Raw genomic sequence first — 26044 nt, 5'->3', positions numbered from 1 at the left:
AAAGTCATATCCGTCATGACGGTCTCAAAACCCCGGGACGGGGAGGAATTCACCCGTCGCAGCGAATTGTCGGTGTCCATTGTCGGAGGGAGATCTCTCGGACCTTTCGTAGTGGGACTTCCCATGATTGATGACGGCGTTATTGTGGTTGTAATACTAGTCGTGGTGGTTGAATTGGCGGTGCTGACGGAGATGTAACTCTCACGGGACAAAGACAACAAGGGAGGCTATGTCATGAGCCGCACTCACTGTGAGCACGGATATCGGTATGGGAAATTTTGTGGTTGTCTCCTTCTTCGTACCCCTGAAGGATGTATCTGCCCTTTTTCCAGCTCTCTCCTGACTAGAAAAAAACACCAGCTGCAAATTCCAGTCGATCAAACGAAGCAGAAAAAGCCGTAGAATATGATGCTCGAGAGATGTACGAAGGCCGATTTTTTCATTCGGGATCGGAATCTTTTCGGTAGACGACCACTCGAAGGACACAAAAAGGGCCCGGCTAGCTTCAATCCTGGGAATTCGTTTTGTAAGGGAAGCTGCGTGTATCTGACTACCACCAATCTACTGACTGTGAGTGCAAACAACCACACAAGCAAAATCTTTTACTCCAGGTACGCAAAAGGTATCTGCTACAGAGTCAGGACTCCTCTCACGCTTGCGGACTGCCGCGACTATAGCTGCTGATGCCGCTGGCAGCGTATGGTACCCGCCGACTCCTGGATCCCACGAAGCGCCTACCGTTGCCGGGCAAGCTCGTATACGTGCGCTCGCGCGCCCGCACAGCCACACGCCTGCCGATATTTCCGAACCCCTTCTCTACTCCGTTGCACGACCTGCACGAACACATATGTTTACGGTTATTCGCTTTCGTCGACTGCTCTCTTACATTAGTTGACATTTTCCACAACCGCACGGTGCAGGCTATGTTCTACTCTTTGCGCTCTACTAGAGTAGAGAGAATCTTCCTGTTACATTTCTACAATGATTTGTCACGAGAGTCGACCAGGCGCATATTCGCGACAAAGCAAACTGGTAAAGGTCACGTAAATAGTCCTACCCAATTTATGGTGGTCGTCGAAGATAGAAAAGCAATTTGAAACACACTGATCGCATTCTATATTCTGTGCAGCCCTCCCCTTTAATCAACATCATGGGTCTATTGCGGACAAACCATCTTCGTTACGCCGGCAAGCAACACGATGGTATAGCAGTACCTTTGCCTTCAAGATTTTTTTCTACAAAACCGAGAAAGTATGAAAGGATGGTCGCTGCGGTGGAAGATGCCTACCGTATGAGTTTGGCGACTACTCACAAAAAAAGACGAATGTGCTAGTCTAGGGCCGCACCTGGCTCATGGTTCTCACAAATGATGATTACATGATCGTACACAGACATCCAACTTTATAGTCAACGGTTTCTAAAAAGCAGAACAATTTGAATTTGTGAGAAAGGTAGTAATTTCAATACAAAATTACTATTGCCAACAGGTCGGATGGAAATCAGGAATGCGAACTCTTGAGCTTACCGTATTCGGGATCGTGCCTGACGATCTTCTTCGTGACAGTGGTGGTCGTTGTCGTTGTCTTGTTTCGGTGAGAGGTGCCGTCTCCATGGGTTGAGATCTCGGTTGTGACGCCAGTGTCGGCTCGGGAGACGGTGGGCGTTCCCCGGCAAGTTGTTTGGGTGGCGCCATGGTGTCGATTCCCGTTGTTCGCAATTTCGCGTTGCGAAAAATAGGATCTGGGCTATGTGCTACAGTGGTGGGTGATCTTGATTGTGGCGTCACCGATGACGATGCCGCGGCAAGTGGAGTCGTACTCTTCAAACGTGCCGAGACAAATGCTGGTTCCTGTTTGGTTTCAGAGGCGGACGGAGGTAAGTTTTGCTTGGCCGGTACTTTGTACACGATTTTCTTGACCTGTTTGGGTTCCGCTGCGGTAGCGCCCTTTTTTGAGTTGCTCGGTTTCCCAAACCATCCTCCTTGCTTCTTCGCCTCAACGGCTTTGCCTTTTTGGACCGCCTTGAGCGGTTTACTCGCTCCCATCGCCTTCGGCTTTGACGCTGGTTTGGATGGAGGCATCGACGTGACCGCTATTCGTTTTTCGGCTTGATCGTTATTCGACAACGGAAGAGGTTCACCACTGTCTAATCGGGCTTGTCGGCGAGCTGCTAGCTGAGCAACTTGTTCTGCCAAGGATCCTGTCGGTGGCCCGTTGGAAATAGATGACGTCGCTAGCGTTTGCTTAGGTGTCGGTGTTGTTGGACCGTCGGTCTTGACTCGTTTGTTGCGTTTGGCTGCCATGGCGGCAATTTGGGCGTTCAAGTCAGCCTTTTCGCCTCCGCCTATTCCGCCACCTCCGAAGAGGGGATGGGTGGGACGAGTAGACGACGAAGATTGAGTAGGAGCCGGCTGGCTTTTGGGCTCACCCTCTTCTGATCGACTTGCTGTCATATTACTCGCCGCCGCAGCTAGGGCATTCTTTGCATTGCCACCGGCAAAGAGTGGATGGACCGGACGTGATGGTGAGGGAGGAGCCGGTTCTTCGTAAACCTCTTCCTCGATCAGCTCGTCCTCTTCGTACTCCTCTTCGTAGTACGATTGTTCACTATAGTCTCCGTCGGACATTGCAAGTGTTGATCGTCTCCCTCCTAATACGTAAAGTTGGTTCGAATACTTTATGCAACGCACTGAACGTATCGCCTTAAAAACAAGAAAGGTAGCCAGTTTACAGTTTGTGGCATCTTGTGAACAAGCCAATTGAAACAGTCAATGACTGATGTAAAAGAAATGACTCCCCTTCAGAATTACAAACTTGTGATTGGTCTCGAAAATTTTTGGGCCAACGACAGTCCATTGTGACACATTGGCAGTGAAGGAGTGCCGGACTACTCTCTCAAGAAGTGCTGTTTTGAATCAAACGAATCGTAGCAGTCGAGTGATTCGTATTGGATCGTGTGGGAACGTCGGAAGCATTTTAAAGAGCGACCTCGCGATTTTCGGAGCTCGTTGACTGGGAATGAACTTTCGCAGAATAACGAGAAATTTTCCTATTTAAGGATGAGGCTAGACAGAGGTCGATCTTGGCTGACCTTCGCCTTCGACAGTCACAACCTGGTGTGAAAATAGATTGGAAACGTTTTGCCCGTAAAACCAACTATTCGCTTCGGAAAGGTTTTTAATCGTTGGGAAGGTGAGAATCGCGATGCGTTTGCATTTGGGAACGACGCTTTTATAGGGCGGTCCCAACGACAAGTTCGTGCCGATTTTGACGCTGTTTGTGAATAGGCTCGTTTGTCCGATATCGATGGACCGGGTTCCATGTTCATGCAATTTTGATTCGTGTTGTCTGCGCCAAAGAAGGTATGACGATGATCTGGACACACCAAAGCAAATGAAAGTTCTGACCCAGACGCTGGTACTATGACGTTGACTTGACATCATCTTGACGGAGTGAATTCTACGAGAAAATTATTTCTCTAACATGGAACACGCGTAAGGCAGAAATGCTGGGCACACCAAAGTTCAAGTCGTTCACTCACATTTTGCACTCCTTTTCCCCCTCGTTGTGCCGTTGCAGCTTGTTATTCATTTGTCCTTCACTTGGCTTTCTGCCTTTGTTGAACACTGTAAGATCCACTGGAACCCTGAAAAAGACGTTTTGAGTCACCGAAAACATCATTATGCAAATTCTGTGTATCACGGTTCTTTCTTTGGTCGCGGTTACTGTTGCGTTTCGTCCTTCCCAACGATCGCTGGTGCGGAGTAGCGCCGCTTCTTTGACTTTACGCCATGCCCCCTTTAGCCGCTTAACGAAGATCTACGAGCAGACGGATCAAACCCAAACGGAGGTTCTCAAGCTTGAGCCTATCCTACTAGTCTCAGATACGGATAAAGTGGTTGACCCTGGCGAGGAATTGTTTTTGGCTACGGTAGAAGAGGCGGTAGACGAGGCGTTGCAAGCGGAGGTGGAAACACTTGGTTCCGAAAATGAAGTCGAGACTTTCGGCGTCGTATTAGAGAGCTTCACAGAAGAGAGTGCCAACGTAATATCCTCATCAGAGATGTCTGCAGAATTTGCATCCGTATCAGAGACATCTGCCGAAGTAGCATCTGATGTTGTGAGTGCCATTCTCGCTGCTTCGCAAGAAGCCGCTGATGCTGCGGAAGCAACCCTCTCGGATGAAGACATTTTTAATTATTCCACACCCGGCTTTAAAAATGCTACGGTGGAAGTTAACAGAATCCCTGAGATCCTTCCGGCGTCGCAGATCGTTGGGGATCCCTCAGTGGCACCAAAAATAGCCGCACCGTCGGTTGGAAAAATTCTTAAATTCGCGTTACCTGCCACCGGGGTGTGGCTCTGTGGGCCTCTCTTGTCGTTGATTGACACGAGCTCTGTAGGCATTCTGTCCGGAACGGTCCAGCAGGCTGCTCTGAATCCCGCGGTTGCTGTCACTGACTACGCTGCCTTGCTTATTGCATTTTTGTTTACGGGGACGACGAATCTCATGGCGTCAGCCTTGGAGTCTGATCGTGGAGTAGAAGGATCACCCCGGAGCACAAGTACCCTGAAAGGAGCCATACAACTTTCGACTTATGTCGGCGCTGGCTTGGGCGCCGTTTTATTTGTCTTCGCCCGACCCTTGCTGCAAGCTTTAATTGGAAATGACGCCATGAGTCCTGCCGTATTTGCCGCCGCAATGAAGTACGTTCGCATCCGGGCGCTTGGAATGCCGGCAGCTGCCGTAATTGGGAGTACTCAAGCTGCTTGCCTTGGCATGCAAGATATCCGCAGTCCTCTCTATGTTCTATTGGCGGCGGCTGTTGTCAATTTTATCGGAGACATGCTTTTCGTCGGGAGTACCAACCCTTGGCTTGGTGGAGCGGCCGGAGCCGCTTGGGCTACCGTATTCAGTCAATTTGCGGCCGTTGGTTTATTTGTGCACTGGCTTTGTCACAAACCGCAAACGAAAGAGCGTAAACAGGTGGTCAACGTGTCTCGAGCTATTTTGGAACTGACTGGAAAGTCGGATAGCGCCGGTGAAAACCGAAGGCGGCGCTTCATAGACACTTTGCAGTCGTTCCGAGCGAATTTATCAGAAGAGAAGTCGATAGCAGTTCCAAGCAGAACAGGACACGCTACGACAAAGACACGTCGATCCAAATGGACCAAAAAAAACAAGCCATCATCGAAGGAGAAATCTTTTTCAGTGCGCGGATTCCTCGAGAGCAAAATCCAGAGGCGGGAGCTTGTCAGGCTTCCGTCCAAAAGCATTATCAAAGAATTTTATCCATATATGTTGCCGGTTACCAGCACACAGGTTGGTCGGGTTTCAGGTTATGTTGCTATGGCGCACGTTGTTGCCAGTTCACTCGGTACCGTCAGCATGGCGGCTCAGCAAGTAATTGTCAGCCTTTTCTACTGCCTCTGCCCCATTGCGGATTCACTTAGTTTAACAGCGCAGTCCTTTGTGCCAGCGATTGCCGAAAAGAAGGTTTCGAAAGAACGAACCAATGCATTACGAAAGACGACGAGAAACTTTTTTAAGGCCGGCTCAATTTTCGGCTCTGTGATGGTCAGCGCTGTTCTCTGCATTCCATTCTTGTCGCAATTTTTTACCGCTGATCCTGTTGTCAGTTCCATGGTAGCGTCCATTGCCCCGTTGCTTGTGGGCGTGTTTGCCGTGCATGGTATTGTTTGCGCATCTGAAGGTCTCTTGTTGGGGCAAAAGGATCTGGGGTTCTTGGGCAAAATGTACGCCGGCTTTTTTGCAGTTGTTCCTTTTTTTATGCTGCGGGTGAAACGTGCGGCTGCGCGCGGCGTACCAGGAACTAATTTGAGTTCTGTCTGGAAGGTGTTCTTAGGCTACCAACTTTTCCGATGGATGATGTGGATGTCTCGAGTGGTCACAATTCAGCGAAGAACTGAGCGAGAATCAGCCGGCTTTATGTAGCTGAAAGCATTTCCTAAACTTTGTACATACCACTTCTACACATGCATGTACATGTATGCGCAGCATTCCTCTTGCGCATTACAGTTAATGTATACGTATAGAAAAGTTACTCCGTTGTTTTTCACAATCATCTTTTTTCTTGGGCTATACGTGGCATTCCTTCATCTTATGTCAGGATTCTAGAGACATCATAGTGCAAACATATCTTACATTGCATTATTGTTTTGCTCTGATGGCAATGAAATGGGAATAGCCAAGGGTGAAAAATTCAGACTGGGCTGAACGTGAACATTCAAAAGTTAATTATGGATTTGAATAGATCTGATTTTGCAAACATTCCAGACCACGTTCTGATGAACTCATACGGAGGACCGGTTTTGTGTCACGGATACTGGTCTCTCCTTTTGAAACGCTCCGGGCATCGATGTGAAACAAAAAAAAATTGCCAAGAGGGAAACTGAAGCGTCATGAAAATACTAGCAAAGCGAAAATCTAGGATTCTCGATTTCGCGTTGGTAGCTCTCAGTGCTTCTCGGACGCATGCATTCTTGAATCGTGTGGGCAGGCGCCGAGAACAGGCAAATACCAGAGGCCACTCGTCTCGGCATCGACAAAACCAGTTCTCCCGGCATCAGTGTATGCTGTTTGATTTAACGAATCGGCACGACGCGTCATTAGACAATGAAGGAGGTCAAAACGTGACGAAAGAAGTTGGACGAACAGTTCCGTTCGTGGGTAGGCAGAAAACGGAAGACGCTGACCACCGCGCTTTGCCCAATAAAGATGCTGTTGCAGACGCGGGTATAGAAGTTCCAAGCGTCAGGACGATCCTATCTTTTGCGGTTCCGGCCATTGGTGTCTGGTTGTGCTCACCTCTATTGTCTATGATTGACACCAGCACCGTAGGCCTCTTTGCTGGCACCGTGCAGCAAGCCGCGTTGAACCCTGCCGTAGCTGTAACTGACTATTCAGCCCGAACAATGGTAAGATGATTCATCGCATAATTCTTTTTATGAAAGAATGAATTAACACTTTCTGACGGACACGGTGTCGTCGTACTTAAAGAGCTTTTTGTATACAGGGACCACCAACATTATTGCTGTGGCACAGGAAAGAGACCGATGTTTCAATGGGAGGCCGACAACAGCCAGAGCGTTTCTTGGTGCCTTGCATTTATCGCTATGGACGGGAGCAGCATTGGGAGTAGCTGTGATTGCATTTGCACGGCCTATGCTGCGAGGTATCATTGGCAACGATGTGATGGATCCTGCTATATTTAGTGCTTCGATGAAGTATGTGCGGATTCGTGCACTCGGAATGCCAGCTGCAGCCCTGATTGGTACTGCACAAGCTGCTTGTTTGGGTATGAAAGATGTGAAAAGCCCTCTGAATGTTATTTTAGTGGCATCTGTTGTAAACCTTGTGCTTGATTTGTGTTTGGTCGGTTTGCCTCAACCGTGGATCGGCGGCGCGGCCGGAGCTGCGTGGGCAACACTGGTCGCGCAATGGACCGCAGCGGGCTTATTTTTGCAATGGCTTGGCAGAAAGCCTGCAAGAGATGTAGCAAAAATGGATTTTGAAGAGTCTTTGAAAGCTTCTAAGAGGCAACTTCAGCATCCTAACTCGTTTTCAACTCGTGGATTTTTGTCGGGCCGGATCAATCGAAGCGCTTTTTGGAAACAACCCGAATCTGATGTAAAAAAAGGCTTCCAGCCTTACGTTGTTCCTGTAACAACAACGCAGGTTGGCCGGTGCTCCACATATGTGGCTATGGGGCACGTTGTGTCCTCCTCGCTTGGCATTGTCCCCATGGCCGCAAACCAAATTGTTACGTCTATCTTCTACACACTCATCCCTGTTGCCGATTCCTTGAGTTTAACAGCACAAACGTTTCTGCCGCGTATCTCAACTCAACCCGACGGGCCAATGAAGGCTGGTGCCCTGCAGCAAACAATCCTCAATCTCTCGAAGGTGGCCGGTATATGCGGATTGTTTCTTGCCGCAGTTGTCGCTTGTATTCCCGCTGGGTTGACCTTGTTTACTGCTGACGAGGCTGTTGTAAGTCTCGTCCAAGAGTTGGTTCCTATCTTGGTGGTCATTTTTTCGCTGCATGGCGTCTTTTGCGGTGCGGAAGGCGTGCTGTTGGGGCAGAGGGATTTGGGCTTTTTGGGGTGCATGTACGCTTTGTTTTTCGTGGTCGTTCCGACCCTCATGCTACGCGTAAAAGCAGCAGCATTACGTGGCGCTCCCGTCGGATTGGCTTCCGTCTGGAATTTGTTTCTTGCCTACCAACTGTTCCGCATTGCGACGTGGGTCAGTCGGGTTGCTTGGCTGCAAAGGCAAACGAATCGGCGAGGAAAAGAAGCCCAGACTTCAGGTCGACTGTGACGGGCTGCCCCTTCCAATGATATGATTGAGTAGTACGCTATAGGAACAACGAAATGACGCAATTATGGTGTGTGGAATTGACAGTCAGGAATGCTAGGTTTCTTGGCATGGGAGATGGTGAAAAAGACGGTTTTCTACAAACTCCAAGGTAACAGTAAGTCCCGATTCCAAGACCACTTTGCAGTTAGGTAGGATCACGACAGGCGCTATTTTTCATGTCGATAGGACGTCGTATGTGTGGTAGTAGATGGCATACTTTTAAATTGCGCGCCTTCCGTATTTTCCCTCCGAGACTGCCGCTCTTCATTCGACACCACGGCACCCGTTCAGTCTTTCGCTAACAACCAAGGAAGACCAAACCTGCATCCAAAGTGCACCATGACGAGTGACTCGGACAGTGAAGAGGCCTACATCCGACGTGTGGGTACGCACAAGGCGGGTTCTATTACAAGGATTAAGCTACACAACTTTCTGACTTATTCCGATGTCGAATTTCGTCCCGGGCCGCGGTACGTATCCGTATTGTCCACGCCGCGCTCGAATGCATCCAGCCATTGCACGGTTTTCTGAAAACGCGGAAAAGTCACGCGTTCTCAACTCTGTTGCGTATTGTTTTTGTGCAAAAGTCTCAATATGGTCATTGGTCCTAACGGGACGGGAAAGTCGTCGATTCTGAACGCCATTTGTTTCGGACTGGGAGGGGAGCCCAAATTACTCGGTCGGGCAGACGACGCCCGTGCATTCATCGCACACGGCAAGGACCACGCCGAAATTGAAATCGAGTTGGCGCCGCTACCCGGCAAGGGTACTCACGTGTTTCGACGTACCATTGATCGTCATAAGGGGTCAGAGAAAGGCAAAGGTCGGGGGGCGTCGCAGTACTTTGTCAATGACGAAAAGGTACACCCCAACGTGATTCGGGAAATTGTGTCGGAGGACTATAATATTGCCATTGATAACCTCTGTACCTTTCTGCCACAAGACAAGGTGGGGAGCTTCTCGGGCTTTGATTCGAAACAGCTTTTGCAAGAGACGGAGAAAACGCTCTCCACGTCGCAGCACTTGTACAGGCTACATATGGATCTGATCCAAGCCGAGGCTGAGCTACAGTCGGGAGTCGTCAACGTCGATACAATAAAATCCAAATTAAAAAAACTAGAGCACGAGAACAAACAGCTCGAGCAAGAAAAAATGCGTGTGGAAGAACGCGAAGAAGCTCTAGTACAAGCCGAAGTTTTGGAGAAGAAAAGAATTTGGCTGCAAGTCGATGTGTTGCGCGAAGAAGCCGTCTCGTTAAAAGAAGCGAAGACGGAAGTCAAGGACCGCCTCAAGGCCGCTCATGCAGAGCTCGCTCCTTTGCAAGAGGAGCAGCAACGTCTTGCAAAGGCTTGGAAGGAAGCCGATCTGCAGTTGAAGGTTCTCGAAATGAATAAGCAGAAATGTAACAAAGAAATGGAAAAACAGCTGAAGAAGTACGAGAATCATGACGATGGTATCGAGGAGGCGCTCGCTATGCTACGCGAGCTGGACACCAAGCATGAAGAAGTACAAGCTCGTTACCGCTCTCAGGAAGAACGCGTCGCGACTTTGGAAGAGCAGCTCTCTAGTTTTGCGACCACTGAAGAAGAAATGACAGACCAGTATAACGAAGCCAGGGAGGCGGCTCGTGTTGCGTCGCGCGCATACGAATCAGCTAAACGCGAGCTTGCCAGACATCTCGAAAAAGCTCACCTACTGAAAGAAAAGGGTAAAGAGGCGCAGATGAAGCTTGCGAAGATGAACGACGAAGGTGCCCGGCGAAAGGAACGAATATTTCGACAAGAAAGGAATCTCGGGCAGATTTTCGAATGGCTGGAAAGTAACCGGGATAAGTTTCGTCGCCCTGTCTGGGGTCCGGTGGCCTGCGAAGTGGCAACCAAAGATCAGAATACTGCGGCTGCTTTGGAGCAACACGTTCCAAATTGGGTATTGAAATCCTTTGTCGTCGAAAACAAAGAAGACTATGATTTTTTGTTTAGCGAGATTCGTGAACGTCGTAAAATTCCGATCAATATTGTGAATACGGATGGCCAGCGACTTTCGGATCCGCAACGGCCGTACTCGGAAGAGAAAATGTCGATCCTTCAAAAGGAGTACGCGATAGCAGGGTATCTTGATCATTATTTTACAGCTCCTGACCAGATTATGCTAGTACTTCGCAAGCAAGCAGCGGTGCACAAAGTTCTAATGGGAGGAGAAGAAACGAATCAAAAGCTTACAAAACTGACGGACTTCATTTCGGAGCCGGATATCTCCCTAGGTCAGACCGACAAGCAGCCTTCGGTCCTATTCTGTTCTGATAATGGCAAAGCGCTTAAGTTCAGCAACGTTGTCTCAAGATACAGTAAGGAAATCTCATCGCGACAGGATGATATCAGTCAAGCTCGCCTTCTGGCGCCGGGTGTCAATCCTCGCGTAAAAAAAGAGGCCGAGGACAGAATTGCAGAGGCCAATGCCGAAATGAATGAACTGAGGCCAGCGATTGAAGACTCCCAGAAAGAAAAAAATAAAACTGAACTTGCAGCCCAAGAAGTGAAGGCCAAATTACAGTCATCAAAGCAGTCTTTGGAAAGTCTGAAGAAGTTTCAGCAGAAACTGGAGAACGCTCGCAATAAACTTGATGATGCTCGGCGCGATTTGGAAAGCGATGACGAAAAGGAAAAGAAGGCGCTGGTACAATCTCTAATGAATCGAGTTGCTCATGGGGTGTCGGCCCTGGAAGTCCATGCTCAACAACATGAGCAAATGCTGCTAGCAACAATGGAGAATGCCGGTCTTCAAATTTCTCGCAACGATTTTTCAGTAGCCGAGCGTAGAGCGAAGTACGTATGTGTCATTGCTAGCCGTCGATTGTTGTGTTCGCGTCCCTAACTAATCTTTGATTCGCATCTCAGAGAACTTGTCCTCGAGAAGAACACTAGCTTTAAGGGACTTGAGACTCGAGCGGTGAAGATTCAGACAGACTTCATGAATGTGAAAAAAGAATACGCGAAGCTGAAGACGGAAGCTGAGCGAGTTGCGCCTTTGGAAGACGAAAACGGCAACAAAACAGAGCTATTTGATCAGCTCCAGGAACTCGAGGTTACGACTTTGCATGACTGCGAAGCCGCCCTCGACGAAGCAGTCAGCAAAGCAGATGAATACGCGGACAACCCGGACGCCCTACGGCAATATGAGCGAACAAAGGCAGAGATCGAAGAAGTTCAGACGAAGCTGGACGATTTGACGAGCTCGAAAGATGCCAAGCTGCAGGAAATCCGAAATAAGAGCAATCCGTGGCAGGCTGCGTTGGAGAACTATGTAAGCAAGGTGGACAAACTCTTCAGCGAGTACATGCAGGAAATGGAATGCACCGGCGAAATTCGTCTAAAAAGGGGTAAAATCGATGAAGATGATGAAAATCAGATAGGCAACTTCAAGGACTGGGGTATCGAAATTCTGGTGAGTTTTCGGGAAGGTACGAAGGCGCAAATTTTATCAGCACAGGTCCAGTCTGGAGGTGAGCGTTCGGTCAGTACAATCATGTATTTAATGGCTCTACAAGACATGATGGTAGCCCCATTCCGATGCGTTGACGAAATCAACCAAGGCCTTGACGATCGGAACGAGCGGCTTGTCTTTCGTCGCATTGTTGAGAACTCAACCCGTCCGCCGAAGGGCGAGCCGTTCGAGCACGTTGGACAATATTTTCTCATCACGCCGAAACTTTTGCCGAATCTTGTGGATATGGAAGAGGAAGGCGTCACGATTCTTTTTGTTTTTAATGGTGAGGGAATGCACCAGAGTATATTTTTTTATGAATTGTCTCATCTCACACTTTGTCCTCTTGTTTAGGACCTTACAACTTTAAATCTTGCGCCGATTGGGATATTGAGCACTTTATTCGTCTTGGTAGGCATAAGCGCGGAATCCTGACCGAGGACGAGGAAGAAAATAGTGGGAATGCATTGGTTCCCAGCCCCTCAAAAAAGAGCAGAGGTGTTGCTGATAGGAGCTAGCCTCAAAGCATAAATCCATTAAGTCCTTTTCTTCTGCATCAAGTGACTGGAGATCACCCTACACACTTTTTCATTAAATAGTTTAACAAGGGCTAAAACACCGGACATAAAAACAAACGGGCCAGAACACGTTAAAATCATTCAGCGGCGCCCAACACTTCCAACAAAATACGTTCGTAGTCGCCACCACATTCAGACTTGATACGGTCCTCAATCGTCTCGCCATAGAGTTCGATGTATGCTTCCATAACATTCTTCATTATGGGTTGGTAGCGAATCAGAGCCGACGTCAAAAGAAGTTCATTTGTACCGAAACCCTTGCAAGCGCGGTGAATCAAGTTGGCCACCGTTTCGTAGGGTTTGAGTTTCATACCGATCATGTACAATGCTGCATCCTTGACATGCCCGTTTAGCTCGGTCTCCAATGCCTTGGGAAGAGTGAAGCCGTACTTCTCCGCGTAGACGAGGTTCATCTGTTTCAAATACTCAGGCGGGCGGGCGCAGAGGATCTTGAAAAGTCCTGCTTCGTTCGTTCCGAATCGCTTGCCTTGTCCCATCTCGTACAATTTCGCAGCGTCCTCTTTCATGAGCGCCTCTGTATGGTAGTCCGAATCAAATATTTCTTCTGCAGCCTGCAAGGTATTGAAAATCATCTTTTCTAAATCACCGCCCAATTCTCCATCGAGAACACGACCAAGATCCGCCGTGTGAATTTCAAAATACTTCTTCTTGAGTAGTTCGACCTCCGTGTTGGAGCGACCGCACAAGATGGTAAACAGCAAGAGCTCATTCGTACCCACACCCTTGCAAGCGGCCTTGATCATGTCGCAGTCTGCTTCAATGGGCGAAACGGCCAAGAATTGCAACGCGGTCCCGAAATTGCGCTTGCCGCATTCGGACTTCATTACGTTCTTAAGCTCCTTGCCACGAAGTTCTTTGTAGCGGAGTGGCACCTTGCAGCGCGTCTCGGGAGACTGGGATCCCATAGCCTTAAGCAGGCGCTTCTCGTTGGTTCCAAAACCCTTGCAAGAAGCATCAACTTCGCGGCGGAGAAGAACGCCACATGAGAACACGGATTAAAGTTACCTAAACTACAAAAAGAGGGCCGGATTCAAACTTACTTTCATTGCAAATTTCGTCGACTTCTGGCCCAAAGGAGTCAGGAGAAAGGTCTCCTTCGTGAATGATGGCAGGATACAGATCGATGCTCATAATAGTTGGATACAAAGAGCCTGGCTCGTTGACTGTAAGAACGCTGCGGCAGCGCAATTTATGAAATCATCACGGTGCCGCTTGCTATTTCCAACCGGTTCTCAAGATCCAAAAGCACAAGATCCCCACAACCTCGATTGTCAACCGTTTTCCTCTGACCATAAGTTCGTCCCACGATTCATCCGTAAGTGAATCTTACAATCCCGTATTCTCATCTGGAAGACATTTACGTCCAGGTTGCATTGGGTTATAAAAGTCTCCTCTGAGAACCCTCCGATGCGTCTGAGACGGTAGGTTTTAGGGGATCCCCGGAGAAGTACACAATATCGGGAAAATTTTACGCTGACTGTGAGTGTGTATCGAGCAATGAAATACTCCCTGTCACAGGCATCGACTCGCTCGCCGAGATCACAGTCAATTCTGTTGTTCCCTTGCAGATATACCCACTGGTACCGGGACGAGCACATTTAAAATGGTCAAAAATAAAAGGAATACTGACGCCAACTCTCTTCTAATCCTGGTGCTAGACGTATCACCACTAGCGTGGGGCGAACGCGACATTCAGCGAACAGCTCAGGATAAATCGAGGGTCGCACTAGGGAAACGCAGTGTTGGACCCGCTGTTCTCGAGGAAGCTTTGGAAGCGACCGAGGCCTTTGCCAGTGCCTTTTGCAGCATCGAACACGACGCCGGCTTGGTCCTTATTGCGGTGGCCGACAATGAGACAGCCGTTGTATATCCGCGATCAAACGATATTTCCGAATGGATGCTCCATCCGGAAACATATCTGCCAGACATACGCAAAATGAAAGAACATTTAACAGTTGGAGTGCACGAATTGCTGCTTCGAGCGGCTTCCAAAGCGCAGTACCTTTCGGATGCCTCTTCCCGCCAAGCCGCCATGGCAGCAGCGTTCTCCAATGCCCTATGTATAATCAATCGATTTTTAGTAGCCGCTCGAGTGGGTGGAGTCAGTGCGTTGCGGAATGAAACACATTTGAACCGCAACGATGATCAGGGAGTGATAGCACTAATGGATGGCAAGGCCAAATCGAAACCAGCGAGTAAAAAGTTGTCCGGTTGGTCGCCCCGAATTTTCCTCATACAGGCCTCGGATGATCGATCAAGAGACTACAATGCCTTCATGAACTGCGCGTTTGCAGCTGTTAAACAGAGCATAGTTGTGGATGGGTGTTTTCTCTCGGCAAAAGGAAATCACTCGTCGTCGGCATTTTTGGAGCAGGCATGTGACTTAACGGGTGGCGTCTTTTTGAGTCCATCTGGAACAGCTCAAGTCGGAGGGGCACTAACAGAAGTTCTACACAGCGTATTTTTGGCGGATGTGCCTTCTCGATGCCTTTTAAATCTACCGGCAATTAACAAGGTCGATTTCCGTGCCCGATGTTTTGAGACTGCAGAACTTGTTGACTTGGCATACGTTTGTAATCAATGTTTGTCCATTTTTCGAAAGCAACCAAAAAACTACTGCCCGACTTGCCAGGCTAAAATCGTGGTCGACTCAAAGCGGGTTGGAACAACTGAAATTTGAAAACCGGAGTTGTCCACTGGCTGTTTGACTGTGAGTAGAAACCCTAACCATTCGGCGAGTCTTCCGTTTGTCGTCTAGCCAAATCATTTTTGCTATAGTTGTCGTCAACTGGAGCTCAACATGAGTTTATCTTCGCCAAAGGGAGCATGTTCATTCACTTACAGTTGAAAGCCATATTAATGTTTTTGTACTCCACATAGAGTACAACCATGATGGTGTAACATATTGAATAGGACGCTGTCTTCCGGAGTAAAAACATTCGGCGGGCGTACTCCAAAATACCAAAACTGAGCGACAGACAGACTAAATGACAAGCACGAACAAGACTAATTTGGCGAAATCGGAAGCAGAGATCAACGGAAACAACAGCCAGGGAGTTTCTGTTCAAAGATGCGCTCGCTGATTCCATAATTCGCAACGTCCATAGAGACCCGAACTACCTCAGCTAATTTGTTTTACAATTACACCATGACGATTCCAATCTATCCTGGCATTGTGAAGGAAAATGATCTTTCTCCCGATCAAGGGTTTGGCTCCGAGATTGATGACTTATGTCAACAAATTAGAGATGCCACTAAGGGCTGGGGCGCCAACAAGCAAAAGGTGATTGACGCAATTGCGACGCAAAACATAACCACTCGATGCAAAATGGCCATCCGCTACAAGGAACTGTTTGAACGCGAGCTTGTCGATGTCATGAAAAAGGAATTCTCTGGAGATTTTGGCGTCGCTCTAGAATTTCTCTCTTTGCCTTCGGACAAGGCCGAGTGCGCTATGATTCGAAAGGCGTGTAAAGGTATTGGAGCGCAAGTGAACGTGGTTTGGTCCATTGTTTGCGGACGAACAAACGAAGAAATGGATCGACTCAAGAAGACCTATTTTACCATGTACAACAAGGATCTTGGTAAACTCCTGGCCAGTGAGTTGCATGGCGATATGGAGCGTCTCGTCTTTAATTGCCTTCAAGGAGCCGAAGATGTATACGATCCACAGTTCCATACAGCGGAAAAGGCTATTGAAGAAGCGGAAGAAATTCACAGCAAGGGTCAAGGGCGATGGGGAACGGATGGGCGTGGTATTTTTAAGCTGTTATGCAAGGCTCCCCCGGAGCACATTGAGAACATGAACAAGGCCTATGCTGACAAGTACGGATTCACTTTGATGAAGGCAATGGAAAAGGAAATGGGAGGCAACGTGAAAGAGGGTACCATCTTCATGCTTGGTATGAAGCAAAAGCCGTACGAAACAATTGGAGATTTGATTCGCTCGGCCTGTGTGGGCTTCGGTACAGATGAGCTTCTTTTGACGACTCTTTTGATTCGTTACCAGCCCATCATGTCGGAAGTGATGTCGGCACACATCGAAAAACACGGAAAGACTATCCATGATCGTGTCCGCTCCGAAGTTGGAGGCAAGTTCAAGGATTTGCTTCTCCAAGTTCTAAACACGGCTTGGCCGGAGCAAGGATGAGTGGCCGAAGGCGCTTTTGTGAGAGGAAGGGATCTCTAGTTGCCCGACTTGCATTTCGTGTAGTTCCATCCTAGCAATTCACACCCAGTCAGACGAAATGAGTTGAATCTCGTTGCTGTTTATCAACTTGCATTACAGAGAAAAAATATATTAACATAAAACCCTACCCTTTTCTTCGTGATCGCTAGGAATTTTTTACGGTCAATTGCATTGACTGTGAGAGCGACGATGTCGTTACCATGAGACTGACTAGTGTCAATTCGTTGTCACTATCAGTTTCAGACCCGCTAGTTTGTACGATGCAAATCAGCTTCTAGAGAGACGATACATTGCCGGATTACCAACACGTACAAAGTGTTAATTGTGTCCATGCCTGAGTGTATCTAGTAGATATAGATACTTTTGGTAGGAAGCTGCCTGCTGCGACCGCAGAAACGCCTCACTGTCAATCGATATATCCACAGAATCGAATGTCTAGTACATCGTTAACCGCTCGGGAAAATTGTGACACAAACGATGTGAACGCTGTAGAGTTTGTAAAAGTGGCCATCGTTGGAGCGGGAGCTTCTGGGCTGCAGTGTGCTCACACATTAATTCGAGACTTTGGCTTCGCCCCGTCCGATATTGTAATTTTGGAAGCGCGTGAAAGAGTAGGAGGTCGCCTTTACACCACGATGGAAACAAGAAGAGGCCTGGATGGAACTTCGTTGCATTTTGCCATGGATCACGGTGCGGCATGGGTACACGGAACTGGCCTCGATTGGGAAGCTCCACTGAGTAAAGAAGATCGCTCCTTCCCTATGAGGAATCCCATGATGGCGCTCTTGGAAAAAGCTACACCTTCAGGCGAGTCCGTATATGAAAGGCATTTGAACCCGATCTTTCTAGGCAATCCTTGGATGCGACCCCAAAGTATAGCGCACGGCGCCAATCAGATCGTTTTGTATGTAAATGGACAAGAGCTCGCTAAAGATTCACCATTGATCTCGTTAGCGCTTAAACGCCATTACGCTCTTTTGGACCGTGTTTCGGATGTTGGTAACACCATGTTTGAACAAGGAGAAGGCATGGAGACGACAATTCAAAGCGTGAAAGAAACAATTTCAAAGATTCAAGACGAGCCAAATTTTCGATCGGAACTAGAACGTTTGTCCGAGGATGACATGGAACAGGTACTTGCTTTAACCCCTTTTTATCTGCACATGATCGAGTGCTGGTACGGAAAGGAGACTTCGGATTTACAGCTCTGCGAGTTTGTCGATGACAAACTGAATGACGATAACGCCGATGAGACATACACTGCGGAGGGCGACTTTTATGGACCACACTGTACCTTGAAGAAGGGTATGAGTTCGATTTTGGAACCTTTACTACGAGATGGCGTGAACAAGCGGATACGATTGAAAGAGGAAGTCATTAAGATATCCAACGAGACTAACACCGTCCTTCTAAACACGGTCTTAGGGACGCAAATCAGGGCGAATGCGTGCGTACTAACCCTCCCAGCTGGTTGTTTGAAAGAGACTGAAGGTAGGTACAAATTCTTTGAACCTGCAATGAGCGCGAGCAAGCTTGAAGCAATCAGTCACATGAGCATGGGCAGCTACAAAAAAGTTTTCTTAACTTTTGATCGTATATTCTGGCCGAAGGAAGAGGCGTTTCTGGGGATGATCCGTAAAAGCTCTTTCCAGACGTCAGATGAGCCGCCTGGTAACTGCATGCTTTTCGACAATTTATGGGCGCGAAATGATATTCCTTGCATTGAAGCTGTCCTGTCTGGATCTGCCGGAAGCTGGGCCGTCGGAAAAAACGACGAGATTATTCGAGACCACGTTCTTTCATTTATGAAGGATGCCATGGGTATCGCTGACGAAATTTCGTCATATTGTCAAGACTGTCAAGTCACCCGCTGGGAAGAAGACCCTTATAGTCGAGGCGCGTATTCATCGATGTCACTTGGAGCGTTGAATCGGCACGTGGAAGAATTGAGAAATCCGGAATGGGAAGGACGCCTCATATTCTCTGGGGAAGCTACAGTCACAGAGTTTGCAGGCAGCGTACATGCGGCGCTCTTTAGCGGACGCAATTCTGCCGAGAAAGTCAACGAATATTGTACACTCGTAGAAGCGAAATTATGTTGCTCTCAGCTAGATGATGCGGCTGATAAGATTGGATTCCTAAAGCCGTCGAAACTCAATTGGTAGCAACTCGTTTGAAAAGAAAGGTGCCTTTCCAGTACTTCCATTAGTGATAAATGTATACTAGCTGGCAGGTTTATTTCACAATGCGAAAAGCAGATGTTTGATTTGGCCGATTTCTACTTTCAGATCTTGCATAACTTGTGCAACTGATAGCTTGGAAGGTTTTCTTCAAATGTCTTGTGCTGTCATAGTTTCCGGGTTTTTCCGAATGAAATGACCGCCGTAGAGGCGTAGAATGATCCGTGCTTGTTGCAAAAATCCGAATAGTATAGGTATGGGCTGGCCGAGGAGAGAGTTCTGAATATTTTACCATGGTTGCCCGTCGAAATCTCCACATATTGTGCGTGGTCTTTGGTCTTTGGAAGAGTGTACGTTCCCAAAAGCCCTTGACATGCTCCTGGACGGAAGATGACGAACGCGATCCCGCTCTGGAGCTGATGAAGTACGATGTGGGTGACGGACCGCAAGAGACGTGGGTGTACGTTGAGCCCGACATAACGAGCTTTTACCAAGGAGATGCCCCGGCGAATACCAAGGTAACACCGGTATTCAAAGGCTTTCAAGGAAAGTTTATTAATTTGGGAAGAGATACGGTCGATCTATGGTGGGAAGCAACTCTTGGTGGTACGAAGCACATCATGCGGCGTCATCAAGGGTTCACAGCTTCAGGGACAGCCACCTTTCCGGGACATTCGTTCGTCTTCACTCCAATCGATGACAAAGAAAAAATTCTGACTCGATTGATTGTGAAAAGCTACCCTGAAAACTTATACGTGTACGATCCTTACATAGTGGAAGGCGATCCGCAGCAGACAGCGGCAAACCTGGAGGTATTGAGTAGTGACGATCGTGCGAAGTACGAACATTGGCGCAAGACATTGTCGTTCCATGAACAGTATCGTAACTTTACAGGTCGATCCTACTTAGCTAATTACTTGCGAGATCCACCGATGCATTTTATGTGGAGAGCTGACTATTTTGGACAAACTCATTGGGTCGAAACTCGTGAGACTCATTTCAAGACAGTTCCGGAAGACAAGTCTCTTCTGGAGCCTATCCTCTCACACGGATCTAAACGTGCATTGAAAGACTCGGAACCTCGTATGTTGCATGAGTATCGCGATGGTGCTTCGACGATGAATCTGACTTTGAAAGTCTTGTCCTGCGCACCTAGGGCCTTCGAAATCGAAAACTTCCTATCTCGACAGGAAGTTGAGCATATTGTGCAACTTGCTTCGGGTGTTGATCTCAAACTCTCGTCTACCGGTGACATAACTGGTCACAAGGAAACACCCAAAGAATTACAGACAGACTCCCGACGCACACGAACTTCCTATAACTCTTGGGTACCGCGCGAAAAGTCACCGATCATCGACGCAATTTACCGGCGGGCTGCCGACGTCATGCGCATTGATGAAGCTCTCCTCCGTCATCGTAGCGACCATACCGAATGGACCAACTTGACTTCTACCAAGCCTTTGGCAGAACAGCTACAACTGGTTCACTATGGACCCGGCCAAGAGTACACGGCCCATCATGACTTCGGCTTCTCGCGCATCGATGATCAGTTTCAAGGGGCCCGCTTTGGAACTTTACTTTTGTACTTGAATGAGGGCATGACAGGAGGAGAAACGAGCTTTCCACGATGGTCGAATGCAGAAACATTTCATGAACTATCCATCAAACCCGAAGTCGGCAAAGCGGTCTTGTTTTACAGCCAACTTCCTGACGGTAATCTTGATGATGTAAGTCAGTAAATGAAAAGACTGCAGCGTGTCCTCTGTTCGCTTTGTTCTCACTGTTTTCGTTATCCACTCCTTCCAGCTCTCCCACCATGCGGCGAAACCTGTCACGGATGGAGAAAAATGGTTGATCAACTTGTGGACATGGGACCCCATTTACGATTGATTCGACTACTGGAGCTACTCTGCTCGCGCTTTCCGTTCATTTTCCAATTGGCGGTCCAAAAGCGGGTCGACCAATTGTAAATATACATTTGTATTTCGAAATTTTTTTGTATTATCTCCCTTTACATAAGCCCCGCCGGGACCTTATTGTTAGTTGATGCTTGTTGCTTGGAACCTTTTTCTTTGCTGAGTCTATCAGCATCGACCAAGCGTCGAAGCTCGCCGCTGGTTTTCTGCAAAAGCTCGTTTGGTGCTCCATATTCTAGCATTCTTCCCGCTCCAAGTACAGCAATCTTGTCGTAACCCAGCACCGTATCCAAACGATGAGCTACGGTGATTACTGTCACGCCCTTCTCAACGAATTCTCGACGGATGGTCTCCTGGACGTCTTGGTCTGTTTTCGAATCCACGCTGCTGGTAGCCTCGTCCAAGACGAGAATCTTACTTTGCCGGAGCAAGGCCCGTGCTAGGCAGATGAGCTGTCGTTGTCCTAGGCTTAAATTTTTTCCACCTTCTGAAATTGGGGACTCGAGACCACCTGTCGACATAAATTGGCGTGCGAGACTTGGCGAGGCAGCCTTTAAGGCATTCCACATTTCTGACGGCTCTGCGTTACCACTGGCATCCAGATTATATGATATACTACCAGCAAATAGAACAGGATCCTGAGGAATTATCGCAAGCGAACTTCGCAGCGTTTCCAAACTGACTGATCGAATATCCACACCATCAATTTCAATTGAGCCGTTACTCTCTATCTCAGCTAGTCGGAACAAAGTTAAAAGAAGGGAACTCTTTCCTGATCCCGTTCGTCCGACCACCCCGAGTGTCGTTCCTGCCGGTATTGCGACCGTTACAGAACGAAGAACAAGTGGCGATGACGGATTGTACTTCATTGAAACATTTCGAAAAATAACATTGCCCTTCCAGGGCCATCCATCTTTCAAGAGGACATTGCTATCCAACGGGGCCAGTGTTGAGTTGAAGTGTACAGATTCTGGAAGAAGCGGCATCAGTGCGTCACCAGCATTGGAAGGTTCGACTGGCATGCGTTTCGACGTTTGCCCGGGTACATCAACTTCGTCTCTGTCCAAATCTGTCAGCTCTTTGACTCTCATGACACTCATCATACTAGTCTCTAGATCTGTCAAGCAGCGGACCGCCCATGTCAGTAGACCGGTAATTGCAAGAGCCTGCGTGAGACCCCAGCCTGCTGATCCAGCTTCCATCCGGCCAGCGCGAGTTAAGAAGACTGAGGCAACTGCTGCCGTAAAGACGACTGTATTGCCAAGTGATTCCAACCGGGTTGAAAGCCAACGATCGAAGGATTTCACCGTGTAAAATACTCCAAGGTTTTGATCAGACAATGAGCGATGCTTCGAGGACCAAGTCTGCTTCGCGCCTGGAATAGAACGGATCGTCTCTGTACCTCGAAGTGCCTCGCCAAATTGCGTGTAAATTGGCGACCGAGTCTTTGTTTCGGCTCGTTTCATGTCTCGAGCTGCCGGGCGGAATTTCGCCATAGTCTTGATATACATATATGTAACAATACCTAGAGGACCAAGCATTCCAGGCGTTATGATAGCAGATAGCGCACCAATTGACATAAAGATTTGTAGGAAACAGAAAAGAACTGACCCAATGCTATCTGGCACTCCTCGATCCACAGTCTCAATTTCTTTTCCAAATCTGGACAAAATCTGACCCGAAGGGGTTGCGTCAAAGAACGACATTGGGGCCGAAAAAACCGACGACAGCATGCGAGAGTGAAAGAAATCTGATGCACGGACACCAACTTGCATAGTAAAAACGCTTCGGAACCATAAGAAGACAGAAACGACGCCCGCAGCATTCACAAGGGAACGCAGATACTTGGCTCCGAGAGCAGCCGCCATGGCATCGGCATGAGAAAGCTCAGTCCATTTCGCAACCGTATATTGCTGGTAAAACTGTGCGCCATTTGCCATTAAATAGGAAGCAATCATAGCAAAAACAAGAATTGGTTTCCTCACCGATTTGAAGTAAGCTACATATGTGGATCGTGGAACTGCTCCTGCTGACATGAAATCATCCGCTGATGTTAACTTCGTGACACTAGAGGACATCAAGGGACGCTCGTCGTCTGCGAGAGCGCTGGTATCCTTGAAATGACCCGGTCCAACGATAGAACCTTTTGCGGCGAATACAGGGAATACTTTCTCTCTTTCGCCATCAGTCAGCTCATCTCTGCTTTGATATTGTCCAGACGTTGTGCGATCGGCACTTTGATCAGCAATATAATCTGGGCAATTTTCCATCGTTATTTGACACTCTGGATCGGCATGGCGCCATTGTTTAATATCTGTTGCGTTTGTGGGTTCCTCCAAAACACCGGTTACGTGAGTTCTCCTCTCCTCCCTTGTCGGTTGAGCAGCAATCATATTATCGACAGCGCTTCCCGCATCAGAATGAACACGACTGCCTGACTGTGAATCAATTTTTTTGTCAATTCCAAAATTTGATTCGACAGTTGAGATACTTCTCAGGTTGTGGCCGCGAGATAGAAGATCATCGTAGCTTCCATTGTCCACTATTGTTGAGCATGAGCCAAAACTCGAAATCTTGCCCATTAAGTACACTCTATCACAACGTCTTGGCAATGACGGATCATTGGTGACTAGAACGGTCGCGGCGTTTGTTTTTCGCAATCGAGCAGTGATTCGTTCAAATACCATCGAGCCAACACTTGCGTCCAAAGCTGACAAGCAATCGTCCAATAGAAATACCTTGGTATCGTCACCGGCGTACAAGGCCCGAGCCAGAGCCACTCGCGCTCGCTGTCCACCGGAGAGAGAGGATCCACCTTCGCCTACATCGGTGTCATGGCTCAAAATACCTTCCGTCGAATCCGCGAGGCTGGCATCATTCACAATATCCTTATCCAACCCTGCATCATAAATTGCAGCTCGGTATCGATCTTTGTCATACTCCCGTCCAAACACAATCGCATCCCGTAGCGTGCCTTTCGGAAGCCATGCTTCTTGCGAACAATAAGCGACGTTCCCGTGCGTAATCACTGTTGCTCGGTCAAGAACGCCGTCTCCGACTGACTCCTGCCCCTCGGACTTCAACGCTTCTTGTATGATTGTTCGCGGCACTGGATTCAGTTCGCCAAGTAAGCCCCTAATGAGTGCGCTTTTACCGCTTCCAACGGTTCCAACCACTGCAACTACTTCTCCAGGGTATACCTTTAGTTTGACGTTGGACAAGGCTGGAGAAATTGACGTAGTATTTCCATCTATGGACCTTGTCGACGACCACAGAAAGTTACCATTTGTCATTTCAATTGAGCCACCCGTACCGTCGACAGTCGGGAAAAAATTCACGTATGGTGTAATTTCTTCGGATGACAAATACGTCGAAATGCGTCGCATTGCGTTTTTGCCATTCGCGAGAGAGTCAATGAGCATTGGATAAAAAAATAGTGGAAATCGTAGTTGATTGAAAAGTGAAATGGCTGTAAAAATGGTACTCGCCACGATTGGACGTCCAGTCTTGGCGTAGGCAGTCAACGTTACGACCAACACCAAGGCTGGAACAGCGTTGGAAACAGCCGTATTCACAGCTCGAACGATACCACGGGAAACGTGTCGGGAAAGTTCTTCCTTCCGATGTATACGAATGTCATCCGCAAAGCGTTGCTCCCAGCCTTGAAGTTTAAGTAGCTTCATGTTGCTGATAGACTCGGCCGTACGTTTGGTGCGCCTATCTTTGGCTTCATTCTCAAATTTGGCGAGTCGATTAAGGATGCGTAATGTGACACTATTGATCGGAATTGTGGCCAATAAGACACTGATCCCCCAGAAAACAGACGACCCCAAATACTGGTACAGCAAGTATGTGTAAATGGCAATTTGCAGCGGGCCATCCCATGTGGTATGAAACTGTAAGGCGGCACTTTCAATCAAACTTGCGTCGGATTGCATCAAATTGAGGACACCTCCGGAACCAAGAGCGGACGTTTCGCCGTTGCCATCCTTGTGCGTGACACCGCTGCCCCCACCAGGCAGTCGCAGACTCTTGTCAAAGATCAGCCCCGCCAATGAGCCGCGCACTTGCGTTGAGCATTTAACAACCTTGTGGAAGTACTGGTTCTCCACAAGCATTTTGATGCTAAGTACCGCGACAAGAGTGACGGCAGCTTGGAGGGCCTTGGCAGGCGCGTGTGTGTCACCGGCTTCGATAAGTTTGAGGAGACGAGAGACCAGAACAGCCGGAAATGCCTGAATGGACGTATTCAGAAGGCGCAACAGCCCTGTCACAATTAGATTTCGTCTTTGATGCAACAGCAAGGCTTTGGTCAATGTCAGTGATTGTGATTCCGTCCCATGATCGGCTTTGTCCACATTTTTCTGCTCTTGACGAGTCTTCGATCGAGTCCTCAGCTCCCGATAAACTGACGCCAGACCCGAGACAGCGTGATCCATTTTCTGTGACTCGGAGATTTCAAATGAATCTTCAGCTTCCAATCGACGTTCCGAAGCCTTGTGAATGAGGGGCGAAGCGTATTGAAAAAACAGTTGGGAAGCAAAAGAAGCTTTCTCTTCCCCTCCCTTGGATTGGTCGCTCGGCAAGTCGTAGCGATTGTGGTTCGGTTGTTTGCCGCCTCGACGAAAAAAATCTCGCAACGAATGAGGTTTTGTTTCGACAGAGGTGATTGCCGCCATTCCAACTGAATGCTGCCGTGATGTCGGGTATGCAGCAGGTGTCTGCTGTGTTGCAGGAATTTGTGATTGTCGCGGCGGCGAACGATGCATGCTTTGGGAAGCCGCCCCCGCCGTCGACCCCGAAGCAAAAGGAGCCGCCCGAGGCAGCACCACTAGGGTCAATAAAAAGAGAAACCCCATACGAATCAAGAACGGCGTTTGCAACGATGTGGTTGTTATCGTTTTACATCTAGAGCGTCTAGGAGAAGTCGACGACAACAAAGGAAACATTCCGCTGCTTCCTACTGTGTCGTTTCAATATTCGCAAGGTCTGGTGGGTTTAGGGAGCTTCACAACATATGCGCTTATAGTTTCCGCATTCGCAGTCACTCAGAGTGGAAGTCGAAGGTTTCACAGTCAGTGCGTAGGAAGGCGTCAGAAGAAACGATGAATGAGAAGGGTAGAGACAGACGAAGGAAAAAGGGATATACGCAAGTAGACAAGCGGTCCAAATTGTCGGCTGCGCTGCCAAAAATATGCGTGTAGCAAAATATACTTCCTAGCTATTCTGCGCTGGAACGCCGTACGAGTGCAAATTCCCAGTCAATCATGACTCGAACCGTTCTTTAACTGAAAAAAA

The 26044-nt window shown here is 48.2% G+C and overlaps 10 protein-coding genes across 10 annotated transcripts; 7 read left to right on the top strand and 3 right to left on the bottom strand.

Moving 5' to 3' along the window:
* Window positions 1-1474: 1474 nt before the first annotated feature.
* On the bottom strand, window positions 1475-2626 carry PHATR_33473 (predicted protein; the record flags this gene model as incomplete). The annotated part of the gene is made up of 1 exon (XM_002186133.1): window positions 1475-2626. One exon carries the CDS (start codon window positions 2624-2626, stop codon window positions 1475-1477), a length of 1152 nt encoding a protein of 383 aa, XP_002186169.1.
* A 1055-nt stretch (window positions 2627-3681) lies between these two features.
* On the top strand, window positions 3682-5993 carry PHATR_44112 (predicted protein; the record flags this gene model as incomplete). The annotated part of the gene is made up of 1 exon (XM_002186413.1): window positions 3682-5993. One exon carries the CDS (start codon window positions 3682-3684, stop codon window positions 5953-5955), a length of 2274 nt encoding a protein of 757 aa, XP_002186449.1. The 3' UTR covers window positions 5956-5993.
* A 429-nt stretch (window positions 5994-6422) lies between these two features.
* Window positions 6423-8343, top strand: PHATR_44111 (predicted protein; the record flags this gene model as incomplete). Its single annotated transcript, XM_002186412.1, has 2 exons — window positions 6423-6938; window positions 7066-8343. 2 exons carry the CDS (start codon window positions 6423-6425, stop codon window positions 8341-8343), a joined length of 1794 nt encoding a protein of 597 aa, XP_002186448.1.
* Window positions 8344-8701: 358 nt separating this feature from the next.
* SMC5 (predicted protein) lies at window positions 8702-12216 on the top strand (the record flags this gene model as incomplete). Its single annotated transcript, XM_002186411.1, has 3 exons — window positions 8702-8852; window positions 8970-11214; window positions 11293-12216. The coding sequence occupies exons 1-3, from the start codon at window positions 8722-8724 to the stop codon at window positions 12214-12216; spliced, it is 3300 nt and encodes a 1099-aa protein (XP_002186447.1). The 5' UTR covers window positions 8702-8721.
* Window positions 12217-12410: 194 nt separating this feature from the next.
* Window positions 12411-13641, bottom strand: PHATR_44109 (annexin). Its single transcript, XM_002186132.1, has 2 exons — window positions 13502-13641; window positions 12411-13419 (listed from the first exon to the last, which is right to left on the bottom strand). Exons 1-2 carry the CDS (start codon window positions 13590-13592, stop codon window positions 12518-12520), a joined length of 993 nt encoding a protein of 330 aa, XP_002186168.1. The 5' UTR covers window positions 13593-13641; the 3' UTR covers window positions 12411-12517.
* A 345-nt stretch (window positions 13642-13986) lies between these two features.
* Window positions 13987-15141, top strand: PHATR_44108 (predicted protein; the record flags this gene model as incomplete). The annotated part of the gene is made up of 1 exon (XM_002186410.1): window positions 13987-15141. The coding sequence occupies exon 1, from the start codon at window positions 14065-14067 to the stop codon at window positions 15139-15141; it is 1077 nt and encodes a 358-aa protein (XP_002186446.1). The 5' UTR covers window positions 13987-14064.
* Window positions 15142-15540: 399 nt separating this feature from the next.
* Window positions 15541-16784, top strand: ANXA1 (annexin). The gene has a single exon (XM_002186409.1). The coding sequence runs from the start codon at window positions 15610-15612 to the stop codon at window positions 16609-16611; it is 1002 nt and encodes a 333-aa protein (XP_002186445.1). The 5' UTR covers window positions 15541-15609; the 3' UTR covers window positions 16612-16784.
* Window positions 16785-16888: 104 nt separating this feature from the next.
* PHATR_44106 (predicted protein) lies at window positions 16889-18892 on the top strand. The gene has a single exon (XM_002186408.1). It carries the CDS (start codon window positions 17082-17084, stop codon window positions 18813-18815), a length of 1734 nt encoding a protein of 577 aa, XP_002186444.1. The 5' UTR covers window positions 16889-17081; the 3' UTR covers window positions 18816-18892.
* Window positions 18893-19948: 1056 nt separating this feature from the next.
* On the top strand, window positions 19949-20720 carry PHATR_10655 (predicted protein; the record flags this gene model as incomplete). Its single annotated transcript, XM_002186407.1, has 2 exons — window positions 19949-20557; window positions 20637-20720. The coding sequence occupies 2 exons, from the start codon at window positions 19949-19951 to the stop codon at window positions 20718-20720; spliced, it is 693 nt and encodes a 230-aa protein (XP_002186443.1).
* A 90-nt stretch (window positions 20721-20810) lies between these two features.
* PHATR_18693 (predicted protein) lies at window positions 20811-25305 on the bottom strand. Its single transcript, XM_002186131.1, has 4 exons — window positions 23857-25305; window positions 23028-23808; window positions 21779-22889; window positions 20811-21676 (listed from the first exon to the last, which is right to left on the bottom strand). Exons 1-4 carry the CDS (start codon window positions 25183-25185, stop codon window positions 20842-20844), a joined length of 4056 nt encoding a protein of 1351 aa, XP_002186167.1. The 5' UTR covers window positions 25186-25305; the 3' UTR covers window positions 20811-20841.
* Between the last annotated feature and the right edge of the window lie 739 nt (window positions 25306-26044).

Source organism: Phaeodactylum tricornutum, chromosome 3, assembly GCF_000150955.2.
Source record: "Phaeodactylum tricornutum CCAP 1055/1 chromosome 3, complete sequence".
Taxonomy (NCBI): Eukaryota; Bacillariophyta; class Bacillariophyceae; order Surirellales; family Neidiaceae; genus Phaeodactylum; species Phaeodactylum tricornutum.
Note: the sequence above shows the minus strand (reverse complement) of the source record. Positions and strands in the feature narration are given on the sequence as shown.

Excerpts from the sequence above, each read along its gene's own strand:
- PHATR_44109 (XM_002186132.1), bottom strand. The coding sequence starts at position 13,592 with ATGAGCATCGATCTGTATCCTGCCATCATTCACGAAGGAGACCTTTCT. Across the intron at positions 13,420-13,501 it reads CGACGAAATTTGCAATGAAA|TTGATGCTTCTTGCAAGGGT; the intron begins GTAAGTTTGAAT and ends TCCGCCGCGAAG.
- ANXA1 (XM_002186409.1), top strand. The coding sequence starts at position 15,610 with ATGACGATTCCAATCTATCCTGGCATTGTGAAGGAAAATGATCTTTCT.
- PHATR_44106 (XM_002186408.1), top strand. The coding sequence starts at position 17,082 with ATGTCTAGTACATCGTTAACCGCTCGGGAAAATTGTGACACAAACGAT.
- PHATR_18693 (XM_002186131.1), bottom strand. The coding sequence starts at position 25,185 with ATGGATCACGCTGTCTCGGGTCTGGCGTCAGTTTATCGGGAGCTGAGG. Across the intron at positions 22,890-23,027 it reads GCGCCATGCCGATCCAGAGT|GTTCTATCGTTGGACCGGGT; the intron begins GTCAAATAACGA and ends TCGCCGCAAAAG. Across the intron at positions 21,677-21,778 it reads GTTGATGTACCCGGGCAAAC|CAATGTCCTCTTGAAAGATG; the intron begins GTCGAAACGCAT and ends CCCGTTGGATAG.